General features: G+C 48.6%; 1 protein-coding gene and 1 long non-coding RNA gene across 2 annotated transcripts; one reads left to right on the top strand and one right to left on the bottom strand.

The window, feature by feature from the left end:
• Positions 1 to 5286: 5286 nt before the first annotated feature.
• Positions 5287 to 15710, top strand: rest (RE1-silencing transcription factor). Its single transcript, XM_062425852.1, has 6 exons — positions 5287 to 5414; positions 8427 to 8689; positions 8998 to 9567; positions 10111 to 10271; positions 11727 to 11810; positions 13610 to 15710. The coding sequence occupies exons 2-6, from the start codon at positions 8442 to 8444 to the stop codon at positions 15382 to 15384; spliced, it is 2838 nt and encodes a 945-aa protein (XP_062281836.1). The 5' UTR covers positions 5287 to 5414; positions 8427 to 8441; the 3' UTR covers positions 15385 to 15710.
• LOC133986080 (uncharacterized) lies at positions 15522 to 17099 on the bottom strand. Its single transcript, XR_009925490.1, has 3 exons — positions 15826 to 17099; positions 15725 to 15754; positions 15522 to 15647 (listed from the first exon to the last, which is right to left on the bottom strand). It is a non-coding gene; the product is annotated as an uncharacterized LOC133986080 (long non-coding RNA).
• Positions 17100 to 17346: the final 247 nt, after the last annotated feature.

Below are 17346 nucleotides of genomic sequence, written 5' to 3'. Positions count from 1 at the left end.
CTGTCTCCTCTTGAGATAGTGGTGAGCAGTGAGTCTGCTCCTTTTGGGACAAACAGGAGGCTTTCTGATAGTGTTGCTATAGCAACCGAGGTCAGATATGTGTTTGACTGTTGTCCCTGAACGGGGTAAAGGTAACTGGAGTCAGAGGTTTGTGATGGATGGAGGACAAAGGTCCTGAGTGAGGTCTAAGCGATGTTTAGTCTGTAGACCAGGAGACTACATTCTGTATATTGTAGATGTGATGGATCTGCCCATATTTGGGCTCATCCTGTGTTATTATCTGTGTGTTTAATGTCCTGGAGACAGAAACTACAGAACTGAAGGAGCATCAGAACATAACGAGTACTGATCATTCATTCACTTCATCAAGTAAATAAACCTTTTCAACACAAGACATCCTGGACTCCTGTCTGCTCTCCTCTGATGTCTGAGCTGCATCATTAAACCTCTATCAATCAACATTTAACCTTTCTTCTGGTTTATCTTTCCTCTCTGGTTGTGTTTTTCCTTTTCAACGCTGCCATCTTGTGACCGAACATCAGACCTGACAGACATGTTTGCTCAGTGTTTCAAACAGCTGATCGGTGGGACAAATCTCCTGGGATCTTTATTCAGTTTGAAGCTCTCACTTATTACACAGGCTGCTCATATTAATAGTGAAGCATCAGTGTTAGAGCAGCATGTTACTGTTGTAGCAGCTGGAGGTGGAGCTAGTTTACACTACTTTATATACAGTTAGCTAGTTTAGTCCAGTGGTTCCCAACCTAGGGGTGGGGCCCCTCCAAAGGGTCAGCAGATAAATGTGAGGGGTGGTGAGATGATTAATGGGAAAGAAGAACAAACTAAGTTCTGATACACAGATGTGTTTTAGCTTTTGGACTTTTTCTCTAATCTTTGATTTTTGCTGAAATATTGGATCATTTGAACATTTATTGAAATGAAAGCATGTGAGAAATTTAGAGGGAAAAATCAGTATTTGGTGGAGCTGTTAACAACTCATAGACATCTGAGATGTGAGCCGACTACACACTGCTGTCTGGTTTCATCTTTAACACAAGAAAACCAAAGGTGGACTAAACTGATCTATCAGGGAGATTTAAGGCCTGGATTTACCAGCTCTCCATCTTGCCACGGACCCTCTGGCCCCGGCTGTTTTACGCGGCGCCCATGACAACAGTCGAGGCCCTGGAGAGAAAAATCAGCAGCTTCTTACGTAGATGTCTCGGGTTACCTCGCAGCCTGAGCAGTGCTGCTCTGTATGGCTCCAGCAACATCCTGCAGCTCCCAATCAGCAGCCGCGCTGAAGGATTTATGGTGTCAAGGACTCGGGAAGCGCTGCAATACAGAGAATCAAGTGATCCTAAGATGGCATCAGCTGGCATTCAGGTGCGAACAGGCAGGAAGTGGAGCGCAGACAAATCCCTCGAGGTGGCTGAATCAAAGGCTGAGTCAAGGCTGAGGCAAGGCTGAGTCAAGGCTGAGTCAAGGCTGAGTCAAGGCTGAGTCCAGGCTGAGTCCAGGCTGAGTCCAGGCTGAGTCCAGGCTGAGTCAAGGCTGAGTCCAGGCTGAGTCCAGGCTGAGTCAAGGCTGAGTCAAGGCTGAGTCAAGGCTGAGTCCAGGCTGAGTCCAGGCTGAGTCAAGGCTGAGTCCAGGCTGAGTCCAGGCTGAGTCAAGGCTGAGTCCAGGCTGAGTCCAGGCTGAGTCCAGGCTGAGTCAAGGCTGAGTCCAGGCTGAGTCCAGGCTGAGTCCAGGCTGAGTCCAGGCTGAGTCAAGGCTGAGTCCAGGCTGAGTCAAGGCTGAGTCAAGGCTGAGTCCAGGCTGAGTCAAGGCTGAGTCCAGGCTGAGTCAAGGCTGAGTCAAGGCTGAGTCAAGGCTGAGTCAAGGCTGAGTCCAGGCTGAGTCAAGGCTGAGTCCAGGCTGAGTCCAGGCTGAGTCAAGGCTGAGTCCAGGCTGAGTCCAGGCTGAGTCCAGGCTGAGTCCAGGCTGAGTCCAGGCTGAGTCAAGGCTGAGTCCAGGCTGAGTCAAGGCTGAGTCAAGGCTGAGTCCAGGCTGAGTCAAGGCTGAGTCCAGGCTGAGTCAAGGCTGAGTCAAGGCTGAGTCAAGGCTGAGTCAAGGCTGAGTCCAGGCTGAGTCCAGGCTGAGTCCAGGCTGAGTCCAGGCTGAGTCAAGGCTGAGTCCAGGCTGAGTCCAGGCTGAGTCCAGGCTGAGTCCAGGCTGAGTCAAGGCTGAGTCAAGGCTGAGTCAAGGCTGAGTCAAGGCTGAGTCCAGGCTGAGTCCAGGCTGAGGCAAGGCTGAGGCCAGGCTGAGTCAAGGCTGAGTCCAGGCTGAGTCAAGGCTGAGTCAAGGCTGAGTCCAGGCTGAGTCCAGGCTGAGTCCAGGCTGAGTCAAGGCTGAGTCAAGGCTGAGTCCAGGCTGAGTCCAGGTTGAGTCAAGGCTGAGTCAAGGCTGAGTCAAGGCTGAGTCAAGGCTGAGTCAAGGCTGAGTCAAGGCTGAGTCCAGGCTGAGTCCAGGCTGAGTCCAGGCTGAGTCCAGGCTGAGTCAAGGCTGAGTCAAGGCTGAGTCAAGGCTGAGTCAAGGCTGAGTCAAGGCTGAGTCAAGGCTGAGTCCAGGCTGAGTCCAGGCTGAGTCAAGGCTGAGTCAAGGCTGAGTCAAGGCTGAGTCCAGGCTGAGTCCAGGCTGAGTCCAGGCTGAGTCCAGGCTGAGTCCAGGCTGAGTCCAGGCTGAGTCAAGGCTGAGTCAAGGCTGAGTCAAGGCTGAGTCCAGGCTGAGTCAAGGCTGAGTCCAGGCTGAGTCAAGGCTGAGTCAAGGCTGAGTCCAGGCTGAGTCAAGGCTGAGTCAAGGCTGAGTCAAGGCTGAGTCAAGGCTGAGTCCAGGCTGAGTCCAGGCTGAGTCCAGGCTGAGTCCAGGCTGAGTCCAGGCTGAGTCCAGGCTGAGTCAAGGCTGAGTCAAGGCTGAGTCAAGGCTGAGTCAAGGCTGAGTCCAGGCTGAGTCCAGGCTGAGTCAAGGCTGAGTCAAGGCTGAGTCCAGGCTGAGGCAGAAGGTGCTGGAGGGCGAGCAGGCATTGGCTACTTCCCAACAACCAGGGTCAACAACGCTCAAGGCAAGGAGCAACATCCTGTCCAGGAGGAACGAACCAGCAGGATCACCTGGGCCAACATCTGGAGAGCAAACTCCTACCTCAGGTTCTTAGTCCAAGCTGTGTATGTGGTAGTACTACCAAGTCCAGCAAACCTCCATGTCTGGGGCTGCGAAACACCCTCCTGCCCCCTTTGTCCAGGAAGGGGAACCTTGGAACAACAGCTTCCCCCTCGGTGACTGGCGCTATCGCTGGCGCTTAGAGCAGCAACTGAAAGCATTGCCATCAACAACCATCGAGGGCCAAAGTCCATCACCTTCCTCAAAGCCGGAGAGAAGCAACTACCGGGACATAAGTCACTGCCACCGACTGGCAGATGGAAGTATATCTCAGCAAACAGCACGGCTCAGACCAGACTGATTCAGAATCTGATCTGATCTTCACCCTGCTGGGCTTCATCTGAGGCAAAGAGGAAGCAACCAGGATCAACCCCGGCTGGGTCGCCCGATGACCCGGGTTACATCATGTGTCCCAGCGAAGCCACAGGATTTATCTTTCACCTTATTTAAAAGCTTGTTATATTATATATATATTATATATATATATATATATATTATATATATACCTCAAACTGTACTACAGTAAAGTACTAGTACCTCTAACTGTACTACAGTAAAGTACAAGTACCTCTAACTGTACTACAGTAAAGTACTAGTACCTCTAACTGTACTACAGTAAAGTACAAGTACCTCTAACTGTACTACAGTAAAGTACAAGTACCTCTAACTGTACTACAGTAAAGTACTAGTACCTCTAACTGTACTACAGTAAAGTACAAGTACCTCTAACTGTACTACAGTAAAGTACAAGTACCTCTAACTGTACTGCGGTAAAGTACAAGTACCTCTAACTGTACTACAGTAAAGTACTAGTACCTCTAACTGTACTGCGGTAAAGTACAAGTACCTCTAACTGTACTACAGTAAAGTACTAGTACCTCTAACTGTACTGCGGTAAAGTACAAGTACCTCTAACTGTACTACAGTAAAGTAATAGTACCTCTAACTGTACTACGGTAAAGTACAAGTACCTCTAACTGTACTACAGTAAAGTACTAGTACCTCTAACTGTACTACAGTAAAGTACAAGTACCTCAAACTGTACTACAGTAAAGTACAAGTACCTCAAACTGTACTACGGTAAAGTATAAGTACCTCTAACTGTACTACGGTAAAGTATAAGTACCTCTAACTGTACTACAGTAAAGTACAAGTACCTCTAACTGTACTACAGTAAAGTACAAGTACCTCTAACTGTACTACGGTAAAGTATAAGTACCTCTAACTGTACTACGGTAAAGTACAAGTACCTCAAACTGTACTACGGTAAAGTACTAGTACCTCAAACTGTACTACGGTAAAGTACTAGTACCTCTAACTGTACTACGGTAAAGTACTAGTACCTCTAACTGTACTACAGTAAAGTACTAGTACCTCTAACTGTACTACGGTAAAGTACAAGTACCTCAAACTGTACTACAGTAAAGTACAAGTACCTCTAACTGTACTACAGTAAAGTACTAGTACCTCAAACTGTACTACAGTAAAGTACTAGTACCTCTAACTGTACTACAGTAAAGTACAAGTACCTCTAACTGTACTACAGTAAAGTACTAGTACCTCTAACTGTACTACAGTCAAGTACAAGTACCTCTAACTGTACTACAGTAAAGTACAAGTACCTCTAACTGTACTACAGTAAAAAGTACTAGTACCTCTAACTGTACTACAGTAAAGTACTAGTACCTCTAACTGTACTACAGTAAAGTACAAGTACCTCTAACTGTACTACAGTAAAGTACTAGTACCTCTAACTGTACTACAGTAAAGTACAAGTACCTCTAACTGTACTACAGTAAAGTACAAGTACCTCTAACTGTACTACAGTAAAGTACAAGTACCTCTAACTGTACTACAGTAAAGTACTAGTACCTCAAACTGTACTACAGTAAAGTACTAGTACCTCTAACTGTACTACAGTAAAGTACTAGTACCTCTAACTGTACTACAGTAAAGTACTAGTACTTACTATTGAACCATTAAGAAGTTACCAAATGTTTTATTATTATTATTGAAACTTGACGGCGTGCTGACGTCACAGCGGTCGGACGCCGCTGGCTGTTTGGAGTGCGTGCTGACGTCACGGCCGTGCGTCGCTGTGGAGGAATGTGCAGAAACTTTTCTTCTTTCTGATTTTCATCGAAGAAAAAGAAGAAAAAACGTGAACTGGAGTCAGAGAAGCTTCCTCAGAGATCCAGAGAGAGGACCGGCAGCAGGCGGTGAGTGTGTCCGCCTCTCGGTGCCGCTGGGCGGGGAAGAGAGGGAGAGAAAGGCCGCTGAGAGGAAAGTTGTTGGTAGTTTTTATTAAAATGGAGTCAGCAGCAGGTCGGAGAAGAAAGGCGCTGTCCGGGGCTGATCAGCACCACACACACACACACACACACACACACACACACACACTCACACGGGACCGGGCCGTTCTCCCGGTTAAAACACCGGAACAGCTCCGTTAAAACACTTTAAATCACTTTTTATTACATTTATCTGACTTCCGCAAACTTTCTCTGAAATGGCTGCAAAGAAAAAAAAAACACAACTTCCTTTAAATGTTCAATAAAGTTTAATTTAAAGTCGATTAAAAAGCTTTTTAACGCGATTTAACCGGATAAAATAGTTTAAATGAGTTTAAAAGAGTTTAAACTTCTGAGCAGAAACTTTAAACTTTAACACGATGTTTGATGTTTGAAGAGTAAAATAACTTTATGCTTTACGTCCTTCTCTCGTATCACCATGGTAACAGGTTAGTGAGCGTGGATCAGCTGTTCTGTGTATTTAACGGGATGTTTTATTAGAGCTTCTCAGTTAAAGGTTAAAGTTTAATGTTAGTGTGTCGCTGTCTCTGAGCTGTGGTGCTGTTTCAAAATGGCTGACACACATTTACAGCCTGGTCCCAGCTTCCGCAGCAAAGTGTCAGAGCCTGCAAACAGCCTGCAAACAGTCTGCAAACAGCCTGCAAACAGCCTGAAAGTAGCCTGCAAACAGCCTGCAAACAGCCTGCAAACAGCCTTCAAACAGTCTGCAAACAGCCTGCAAACAGCCTTCAAACAGTCTGAAAGTAGCCTGCAAACAGCCTGCAAACAGCCTGCAAACAGCCTGCAAACACTCTGCAAACAGCCTGCAAACAGTCTGCAATCAGCCTGCAAACAGTCTGCAAACAGCCTTCAAACAGTCAGCAAACAGCCTGAAAGTAGCCTGCAAACAGCCTGCAAACAGCCTGCAAACAGCCTGCAAACACTCTGCAAACAGTCTGCAAACAGCCTGCAAACACTCTGCAAACAGTCTGCAAACAGCCTTCAAACAGCCTGCAAACAGCCTGCAAACAGCCTGCAAACAGCCTTCAAACAGCCTTCAAACAGCCTGCAAACACTCTGCAAACAGCCTGCAAACAGCCTGCAAACAGTCTGCAAACAGCCTTCAAACAGCCTGCAAACAGCCTGCAAACCTGCTCAGACCCAGTTTAGATTCTGCAGAAATGCATCTAAAACTTTCTGAGATCAAAAGTTTACAAACCAAACAGCTGATCAACAGGTTCTGTTTTATTCCAGTTCAGCAGAAGCACAAACCAGCAGTCAGTGTGTTTACTGTAATGATTCCTCCTGTTCATACTGACCATTAGAAGATCCCTTCATCATGTTTACTGTAATGATTCCTCCTGTTCATACTGACCATTAGAAGATCCCTTCATCATGTTTACTGTAATGATTCCTCCTGTTCATACTGACCATTAGAAGATCCCTTCATCATGTTTACTGTAATGATTCCTCCTGTTCATACTGACCATTAGAAGATCCCTTCATCATGTTTACTGTAATGATTCCTCCTGTTCATACTGACCATTAGAAGATCCCTTCATCATGTTTAATGTAATGATTCCTCCTGTTCATACTGACCATTAGAAGATCCCTTCATCATGTTTACTGTAATGATTCCTCCTGTTCATACTGACCATTAGAAGATCCCTTCATCATGTTTACTGTAATGATTCCTCCTGTTCATACTGACCATTAGAAGATCCCTTCATCATGTTTACTGTAATGATTCCTCCTGTTCATACTGACCATTAGAAGATCCCTTCATCATGTTTACAATGGAAGTGATGGAGGACTAAACCTACAGTCCTCCTTCTGTGGAAACATGGATTTAAAAGTTGATCTGAAGCTAATATGAAGCTTCAGAATCAGATACTAACTCAAACTGATGATGATCAATAGAAGCTGATCAGATACTAATGGAGCTTTTCCACTACACCGTTCCAGCACGACTCGCCTCGACTCGCCTTGGTTCTTTTTGCGTTTCCACCAGGGATAGTACCTGGTACCTGGTCCTTTTTTAGTACCTGCTCTGGTTCCAAGCGAGCCGAGCCGGTACTAAAATGTGACGTCATCAGACTGCCGGCCACTGATTGGTAGTTGTCGCTGGAAGAGTCATGAGCCGTCCCACAAGAATCAAACCCGGCATTTTTAAATGCCGGGCTATACGGCGTTACCATAGTTACAGCTATACGGCGTTACCATAGTTACAGCTATACGGCGTTACCATAGTTACAGCGTTACCATAGTTACAGCGTTACCATAGTTACAGCTATACGGCTCAATGTTCTTGCTTTGTGTGAGACAGAAAGCCTCATACAGCAGCAAGTACACCATCGCCTCCATGTCCTCCATGTTTATGTGTTTGTGTCGCGTATAAAACGAAGTCACGGCAGTTTCGCGGAGCCGTTGCTATGACGACCCCGCCCACGTTGAGTAGGTACTTTTATGTAATGGAAAAGGAACCATGCCGAGTCGAGGCGAGCCGAGCTGGAACTGTTTGGTGGAAAAGCTCCATAACTCACACTGATGATCAATAGAAGCTGATCATCTTCCTCCATCACTGAACACTGGAAGCACATCACAAGTTTATTAAGTGCTGTAATCTTTTCCTTCCTGATGCAGTATGTGATCTATGAATATTCAGTATGAACGGGAGGAAAACCTGTTTACTGTTCATATGGACCATTATGATCCAACCTCTTAATGTAAAGCTCAGATAATGAGGTTCAGCCTTCAGGCTCCTGCAGGCCGGCGGACGGTTGGTGCTTTTATGAAACTGAAACTTTACCATGTTTTATTTTACTTTGAGCTCAAACTAACAAGAACACGTTGTTGTGTCTGGAACCTGAAAGATGTTTCTGTGAACACTGATGAAACTAAAACCACAGAGACATAATAACGTCTGTCGTCCGTCTGCAGCTTCTCGTGCTGAACATGGCGGCTCAGACGGTGTTTCCTGTGGAGATGTTTCCTGGGGGAGTTTCCCTGATGGAGGACGCTCAGAGCGACTTCCCCAGAAACACGCTGCCCGCTCCTCAGCTGGTGATGCTGGCTAACGTAGCGGCGGCAGAGGGAGGCGGCGGCGGGGGGGGCGATGGTGGAGCGACCGACGAGAAGGAGATGATGGAGCTGAAGACTGTTGGATGCAGCTACTCAGACAGCGAAGATGAGAGCATCATCAGGTCAGGAAGTAGTTTAATCACAGCTGAGCTCTCAGAGCGGAAACAGTTTAATCCAACATTAATACAGCAAGTAAAACTGTTCATTAAAAGTTAAAATGTAGAAGAGAAGATGCTGCATATATCAATCTGTAGTTTCTTCTTATTTTCACGTATAAGACACATAAGTGAAGTAAATATGAGTTAATGAAATATTAATGAAGTGTTTTAGGAACTGGTTTGATGGATATTGAACATTAAACCAGTCGTCCACAGTGGGAGCGTTTGTTTTATTCACCCTCTGAGCCTAACGATGGCTCACCTGTGTGCAGGTACAGCTACGACAACCAGAACCACAGAGAGGTCTGCATCATCGAGTACCCCGAGTCTCCGGGCCCGGGCATCGTCGCCGTGGTCGTAGGAAACGACGAGGAGGAAGATGAGGAGGAAGACGACGGGGACAAAGCCGAAGACCTGTCGCGTAACCCTGAGACTCGAACCTCAGCCGGCAGCAAAGCGCCGCCGCCGCCGCCGAGCGCCAAACGTAAAGACGGCATCGCAGCGGTAACCGTGGAGGCGCCAAAGAAGAAGAAGCCGTTCCACTGTAAACCTTGTCACTTCCAGGCTCAGAACGAGCAGGAGTTTGTGGATCACCTGAGCACGCACGCCGTTAGCAAGATGATGGTGGTCAACCGCGTGGAGGGGCGGAGCAAGGCCAAGACCAAGGAGGCGGAGTCACCTGACTCACAGGCAGCTTCAGGTGGGGAGGGGGAGAGCGGGGGGGAGGCAGGCGGAGACAGCAAAGGGCTGATCCGGTGTGAGCGGTGCGGATACAACACCAACCGCTACGACCATTACATCGCTCACCTGAAGCACCACAGCAAGGAGGGAGAGGACCACAGGTAACACACACACACCTGTACACCACACACCTGTACACCTGTACACCTGTACACCACACACCTGTACACCTGTACACCTGTACACCACACACCTGTACACCTGTACACCACACACCTGTACACCTGTACACCTGTACACCTGTACACCTGTACACCTGTACACCACACACCTGTACACCTGTACACCTGTACACCACACACCTGTACACCTGTACACCACACACCTGTACACCTGTACACCACACACCTGTACACCTGTACACCACACACCTGTACACCTGTACACCACACACCTGTACACCTGTACGGCTCCACATCCTGATCAGTGCGTTAAACCTGTCTGTCTGTCTGTCTCTCAGGGTGTTTAAGTGTGTTAAACCTGTCTGTCTGTCTGTCTCTCAGGGTGTTTAAGTGTGTTAAACCTGTCTGTCTGCCTGTCTGTCTCTCAGGGTGTTTAAGTGTGTTAAACCTGTCTGTCTGCCTGTCTGTCTCTCAGGGTGTTTAAGTGTGTTAAACCTGTCTGTCTGCCTGTCTGTCTCTCAGGGTGTTTAAGTGTACTCTGTGCCCGTACACCACCGTCAGTCAGTATCACTGGAGGAAACACCTGAGGAACCATTTCCCCAGCAAACTGCACACCTGCAGCCAGTGCTCCTACTTCTCTGACCGCAAGAGCAACTACATCCAGCACATCCGCACACACACAGGTAGGACACACACACACACACACACACACACACACACACACACACTGGGGTATCACCTCTTCCGGGGAAGGTACCACCTCTTCCGGGGAGGGTACCACCTCTCCCGGGGAGGGTACCACCTCTCCCGGGGAAGGTACCACCTCTCCTGGGGAAGGTACCACCTCTCCTGGGGAGGGTATCACCTCTCCTGGGGAAGGTACCACCTCTCCCGGGGAAGGTACCACCTCTCCTGGGGAGGGTATCACCTCTCCTGGGGAAGGTACCACCTCTCCTGGGGAGGGTACCACCTCTCCGGGGGAAGGTACCACCTCTCCTGGGGAGGGTACCACCTCTCCTGGGGAAGGTACCACCTCTCCTGGGGAGGGTATCACCTCTCCTGGGGAAGGTACCACCTCTCCCGGTGAAGGTACCACCTCTCCCGGTGAAGGTACCACCTCTCCCGGGGAGGGTACCACCTCTCCTGGGGAGGGTACCACCTCCTCTGGGGAGGGTACCACCTCCTCTGGGGAAGGTACCACCTCTCCTGGGGAGGGTAGCACCTCTCCTGGGGAGGGTACCACCTCTCCTGGGGAAGGTACCACCTCTCCCGGGGAGGGTACCACCTCTCCCGGGGAGGGTACCACCTCTCCTGGGGAATGTACCACCTCTCCTGGGGAGGGTACCACCTCTCCTGGGGAAGGTACCACCTCTCCTGGGGAATGTACCACCTCTCCTGGGGAGGGTACCACCTCTCCTGGGGAATGTACCACCTCTCCCGGGGAAGGTACCACCTCTCCCGGGGAATGTACCACCTCTCCTGGGGAGGGTACCACCTCTCCCGGGGAGGGTACCACCTCTCCCGGGGAAGGTACCACCTCTCCCGGGGAATGTACCACCTATCCTGGGGAGGGTGCCACCTCTCCCGGGGAATGTACCACCTCTCCTGGGGAGGGTGCCACCTCTCCTGGGGAATGTACCACCTCTGCTGGGGAGGGTACCACCTCTCCTGGGGAGGGTATCACCTCTCCTGGGGAAGGTACCACCTCTCCTGGGGAAGGTACCACCTCTCCTGGGGAGGGTACCACCTCTCCTGGGGAGGGTACCACCTCTCCTGGGGAGGGTACCACCTCTCCTGGGGAAGGTACCACCGGTGTTGGATGTCTTCACAACCTTCTTTGTTGGAGCCATGACTCTTCCACAAAGCTCTGTTGTGAAGCTCAGACTCAGATTTCACTTGTTTCAATAAGACAGAACCTCTCAGACTCTCAGCTGATTGTTCTGCCATTGAAAGACCCGACTCTGATTTCCCTCTCAAATGACACGATAATCCGAGAGGTTCACACACTGCTGCTACACACAGATATGGACAATCGTTCTTTGTCTTATTTGTTAACTGATGTCTGTTTATCTGGTTTCAGGACATATTCATGCAGAAAAAGAACAAATTCTAATGTGTTGTTTGTGTGTGTTGTGCAGGTGTGCGTCCTTTCCAGTGTCCATACTGTGACTACTCCAGTTCACAGAAGACCCACCTGACCAGACACATGAGGACTCACTCCGGTCAGTCGTTCACTCTCCAACATCTGTCTTTACACACAGCGCGAGATAAAGGACAGAGCAGCAGGAACAGTGCAGAGATCAGTGAGACAGGCTGTGATCCTTCCTCAGTACATCACCAGCTGTGAACTCTAGACTCCAGCCATGAGTCTCCAACTTCAGACTCAACTAAATCAAACAGGGAACATTAAACCAAAGCATGTTTGTGTCGAGTTATCGATCGAAACCACAAACTTATAACTAAACTTCAGATTTAATACCAGCGAGGATTTCATTAAGTGAAATCACAAGATGGCACGTTTAAAGGACCAGTGTGTCAGAGTCAGATCTAGAGTCGGATCTAGAGTCAGATCCAGAGTCAGATCCGGAGTCGGATCTAGAGTCGGATCCAGAGTCGGATCTAGAGTCGGATCCAGAGTCGGATCTAGAGTCAGGTCTAGAGTCAGGTCTAGAGTCAGGTCTAGAGTCAGATCCAGAGTCGGATCTAGAGTCAGATCTAGAGTCAGATCTAGAGCCTCTAGCTTGTCTGGATTCTGGACTTGATACTCAGTAGTAGTTGTAGCAGTAGTAATAGAAACCAGCAGCAGATGATGATGATGCTCTTGTGTTAATCTGTGAGTTGTAGTATTCCCAGCAGTAGTAGTGGTTATACTGGTAACAGTAACCAGCAGTAACAGTAACCAGCAGTAACAGTAACCAGCAGTAACAGTAACCAGCAGTAATGTACAGTAGTAGTAACAGTAACCAGCAGTAACAGTAACCAGCAGTAACGGTAACCAGTAGTAACAGTAACCAGCAGTAACGGTAACCAGCAGTAACAGTAACCAGCAGTAATGTACAGTAGTAGTAACAGTATGATGATGCTCTTTATGTTGATGTTTCACCATGTCTGTGTTTGTGCTCTCACTGAAGCAGCCGTGTGGGATTAACCTGGTAAAGTGATTTAATGCAGAACTCTGTGCTGTGACTTCCTGTGTGTGTACCTGTGTACCTGTCTGTGCACACAGACACAGATCAGCCTGTAGGTTACACCTCACACTGATCTGCTCTGTGTGGACTCTGAATCTACCTGCATGACATCATGGTTCAGGTGTTTGTTTGTTCTGATTCTGCATGTAAAGTTCAGGAGAACATTCAGTCAGTTGTCTCTGATGTGTTTCTGTTTAACAATAAACTTCATTTTCAGTTAATATAAATAAATGTAATTAATATTAATTAAAAGCAGCAGAGTCACCATGGATGAAATGCAGTTTTATATTTTGACTCTTCTTTAGTTCTTTATGACAGTAAACTGAATGTTTTTGAATATGTGAGGATGATGAAATGTCAGAAAATGAGATGACATTCAGTTTACTGTCATAAAGAACTAACGAAAGCAGGAAAAGTTCACATTTAAGAAGCTGCAATCAGGGAATTTAGACTTTTTTCCCATTAATTTAATAGTTGGCAACTAATTGAATAATTAATTGTTGCAGCTCTTGGTGGTTTTATGTAAAATTAAATGAAAAACTTTAAAACGCTGCTAACAGTTATTTTAATTTAACATTATTCTGCTGATTGTTTTCTGGATCAAACATTTAATCTGTAAATAATGAAAATGTTTGTTATAATTTAAAAAAGGACTGAAATTATTATTTAATGATTTTAATAGTTGGCAGTTATTTTTCTGTTGATCTATTAATTGATCAGCTGGTTGTTGCAGCTCTAGTTAAACAGCTGCTGAACCTGCTGCTGCATGAACCCTCCTGTACGCTGCCACGCCTCCTCTGCAGCATCCTAACTCTAACCCTTCCTGTGTGCAGGTGAGCGGCCTTTCAAGTGTGAGAGCTGTAACTACTTGGCAGCCAATCAGCACGAAGTGACCCGCCACGCCCGACAGGTGCACAACGGCCCCAAACCTCTGGCCTGCCCGTACTGCGACTACAAGACCGCAGACCGCAGCAACTTCAAGAAGCACGTGGAGTTGCACCTGAACCCTCGCCAGTTCCTCTGCCCGCTCTGCAAGTACGCCGCCTCCAAGAAATGCAACCTGCAGTACCACATCAAGTCCCGACACTCCGGCTGCAAGGCTCCCGTGGACGTCTCTAAGGTCAAACTGCGCATCAAGAAACCCGGCACCGACGACGGCTCCAAAGCCAACAAGTTTGAGAATTCATCTAGTGTGGAGGAGGACATCGACGTGGACGAAGACGAGGAGCTCGATCCCATCGAAAAACAATCGAGTCCCATCAATCTGTCAATCAAGAAGAGCAGCAAGCCCAGCGTTGCCCAACCGGCGCAGAGCGAAACACCCGACAAGGTCCAGAAGAAAGCCAACGTCGCCTCTGAGAAAGACAAACCACCAAAGACGAAGGACAAGGTGGAGCCGGAGAAAAAGGTCTCAACGAGGCAGAAGAAGATGGAGAAGATCAGCGAGAGTCCTGCCGAGAGCTCAGGAACTCAGACAGAGACTCCAGCTGCTGTCAACGCTGACAACAAAACCAAGAGACGAGTCAAGAAGCTGCCGGCAGAGAAAACTGCTGTCCAAGACCAGGCAGAAGTACCCGAACCTGAAAAAGACCAGAAGGAGACGTCTGACCCACAGAGAGCCGTGGAGGAAAGAGCAGTGAGACAGAAAGTAGAGAAAGAGGAAGAGAAGAAGCCTGAGGAGAAAGAGAAAGAACAGCTGAAGACCGAGAGCAGCGGAAAGGAGAACAAAAGCCTCAACAAGCTGAGGAAGTCTGGATCAAAGAAGTCCGAGAAAAGTGCTGAATGTGCCGAAGCAGCTGTGCAGAAACCAGGAGGCGCTGAGAAAAAGGAAAAGGCTGTCAAAGAAAAGGCAGCGAAGAGGAAAGCGGTGGAGGCTTTAGACCTTTCCAAGAAGTCCTCGTCTGAGACGCCCGCAAAGACCAGGCGGATGAAAGCCTCAGCTGCCGAAAAGCCGCCATCAAAACCGGCTTCAGAGGACACGAACAAGTCACTCGATGCCACTCCAACACAACTCAAGTCCACCGGGACTCCATCGAAGCAGAAGAAGACCAGGCCCTCCAACCAGAAAGCCACCGCACTCCAGCAGACCGCTAAAGACAAGACGAGCAGTCCGCCAGCCGCTCAGCTGCTCCAGCCGCCGGCCGACCCCCCCCAGGAGGAAACGCCTCCGTCAGTGCTGCAGACTCCTGACAGACCCTCAGAGAAGATGGACGTGACGCCTCCCGCTGCCGAGGACCGCCCTGCTCCAACCTTCGCCAAACCCACATCGCCGCCGTCTCTGGTGCTGCCGGGCCAGCGCAGCAAACCCGCCGACCCCGAGGACGACGAGGGCATCCACAGCAGCCACGAGGGAGGAAGTGACATCAGCGACAGCGCCTCCGAGGGCAGCGACGACTCCGGCCTGAACGGTAACGGAGGCGCCGGTTCGGGGAAGATGGCGAACGACCCCGAAACGCCCACGGACGAAATCCCGACGCCGACCGAGCTCAAGAGCCACATGTGCATCTTCTGCGACCGCACGTTCCCTCTGGAGGCCGAGTACCGGCGCCACCTGAACCGCCACCTGGTCAACGTCTACTACATGGACGCCGCCAAGGGGCAGAACTGAAGTCCCGTTTCCATGGCGACTCGGCCTGCGAGGACTCGAAGCAGAAACTTTATATTCGGGCCGTCAGAAACCAGAGCGAGTTTATGTCCTGAAACACGGTTACATACAACACATGGAACCTTTAAAAGTCGTCTGCCAGCAGGAGGCGCCGTCGTTTATCTGAATATTTAATGTTCAAATGTTGAGTTTTCTGTTGAAGCTTCATTCAGACATCACTTTACTGTCTGTGGTGCGCCACTGCACCTTACTGTCACCTACTGCCCCTACTGCCCCCTACTGCCCCTACTGTCACCTACTGCCCCTACTGTCATCTACTGCCCCCTACTGCCCCTGCTGTCACCTACTGCCCCCTACTGTCACCTACTGGCCCCTGCTGTCACCTACTGCCCCCTACTGTCACCTTACTGGCCCCTGCTGTCACCTACTGCCCCCTACTGTCACCTACTGCCCCTACTGTCACCTACTGCCCCCTACTGCCCCTACTGCCCCTACTGTCACCTACTGTCACCTTACTGGCCCCTGCTGTCACCTACTGCCCCCTACTGTCACCTACTGGCCCCTACTGCCCCTACTGCCCCTACTGTCACCTTACTGGCCCCTGCTGTCACCTACTGCCCCCTACTGTCACCTACTGGCCCCTGCTGTCACCTACTGCCTCCTACTGTCACCTACTGTCACCTACTGCCCCTTACTGTCACCTACTGCACCTTACTGTCACCTACTGGCCCCTACTGTCACCTACTGTCCCCTACTGTCACCTACTGCCCCTACTGTCACCTACTGCCCCTTACTGCCCCCTGCTGTCACCTACTGTCCGGTGCTGCCCCCTACTGGCCCCTGCTGCCCCTTCTGTCCTTCCTGTCGTCGTCCAATCACATGGATGATTTCTGACCGGCGCCTGTGACATCACTTCCTGTTTAACTGCATCTGTATAAAAGAAAACAAGCATTCGACTGTAAAATACTAAAATGTCTCCAAATATGATTTTCTATGATTAATTTTCCATTTTTTATCTCGTCAGTGCCTTCGACAATCATTCATGATCCTCGTTTTCCTCTCTGGATCCACGGTTAAACTTCGGTGTGTGTGTGTGTGTGTGTGTGTGTGTGTGTGTGTGTGTGTGTGTGTGTGTGTGTGTGTGTGTGTGTGTGTGTCTGCTAACACATTAACTACTCTTCTCTGCGCTGTAATCAGGATCAAAGCTCTGGACGGTTATTTTCTTCATTTGTAAACATTGATTAGTTTCATTGTGCTTAGTGAGGCGTTAAACATCAGTTAAACATCAGTTAAACATCAGTTAAACATCAGTGCTGTAAAATCAGAAGCTTGTTTCTTTTTGTGCAATATTCTTTTTTTTCTTTTCTTTTGTAGAGAAACCAAAGTCAACGTGAGTCTGTGTGTTTTTTTTTTATTGCTGTACAGAAACTTTAATTTCCTTCAGCTCTGATTGGTGGACAGTGATCAGCAGTTGTTTTAGTTTCTGGACGTGTTGTCTCACATTTTGGTGTCTGAGGATCAATCTGCTGATCGATTGATCGTCAGGTTAAACTGATCAGAAGTCAGCAGGAGGACGAGGCTCATGTGGGGTTTTTTATCTTTTCATTATCAACTATTAAATTCTCCTGAGAGACTAAAATGATATCTGATGATGATGATGATGATGATGATGATGATGATGAAGAGACTTTGTACATGATTAAATAAAGTTGTGTTTAAACGGATCTGCTCTCTGGTCTCAATCATAGACTGTATATAAAATGGACGTAACATCTGTGATGTCACCCATTGGTTTGTGGACTGCTGCTCGGAGGCCAATAGTATCGGATCTGAGCAGCGCCATCTTGAACATTTCAGGTGCATGCTGGGAAAAATTAAAACATGGATTCTACTTATATGGGCATCAGGAGGAGCATGAGGCGCCCTCCTGAACCTGTGAACCAATCAACCTGTCAATCACCACGT

This window comes from Scomber scombrus, chromosome 9 (assembly GCF_963691925.1).
Source record: "Scomber scombrus chromosome 9, fScoSco1.1, whole genome shotgun sequence".
NCBI lineage: Eukaryota > Metazoa > Chordata > Actinopteri > Scombriformes > Scombridae > Scomber > Scomber scombrus.
Note: the sequence above shows the minus strand (reverse complement) of the source record. Positions and strands in the feature narration are given on the sequence as shown.

What these genes read in the sequence shown, in the direction of transcription:
- rest (XM_062425852.1), top strand. Translation starts at nt 8,442, where the DNA reads ATGGCGGCTCAGACGGTGTTTCCTGTGGAGATGTTTCCTGGGGGAGTT. An exon ending in AAGGAGGGAGAGGACCACAG is followed by an intron (nt 9,568 to 10,110) that starts GTAACACACACA and finishes TCTGTCTCTCAG; the next exon opens with GGTGTTTAAGTGTACTCTGT. An exon ending in GCACATCCGCACACACACAG is followed by an intron (nt 10,272 to 11,726) that starts GTAGGACACACA and finishes TGTGTTGTGCAG; the next exon opens with GTGTGCGTCCTTTCCAGTGT.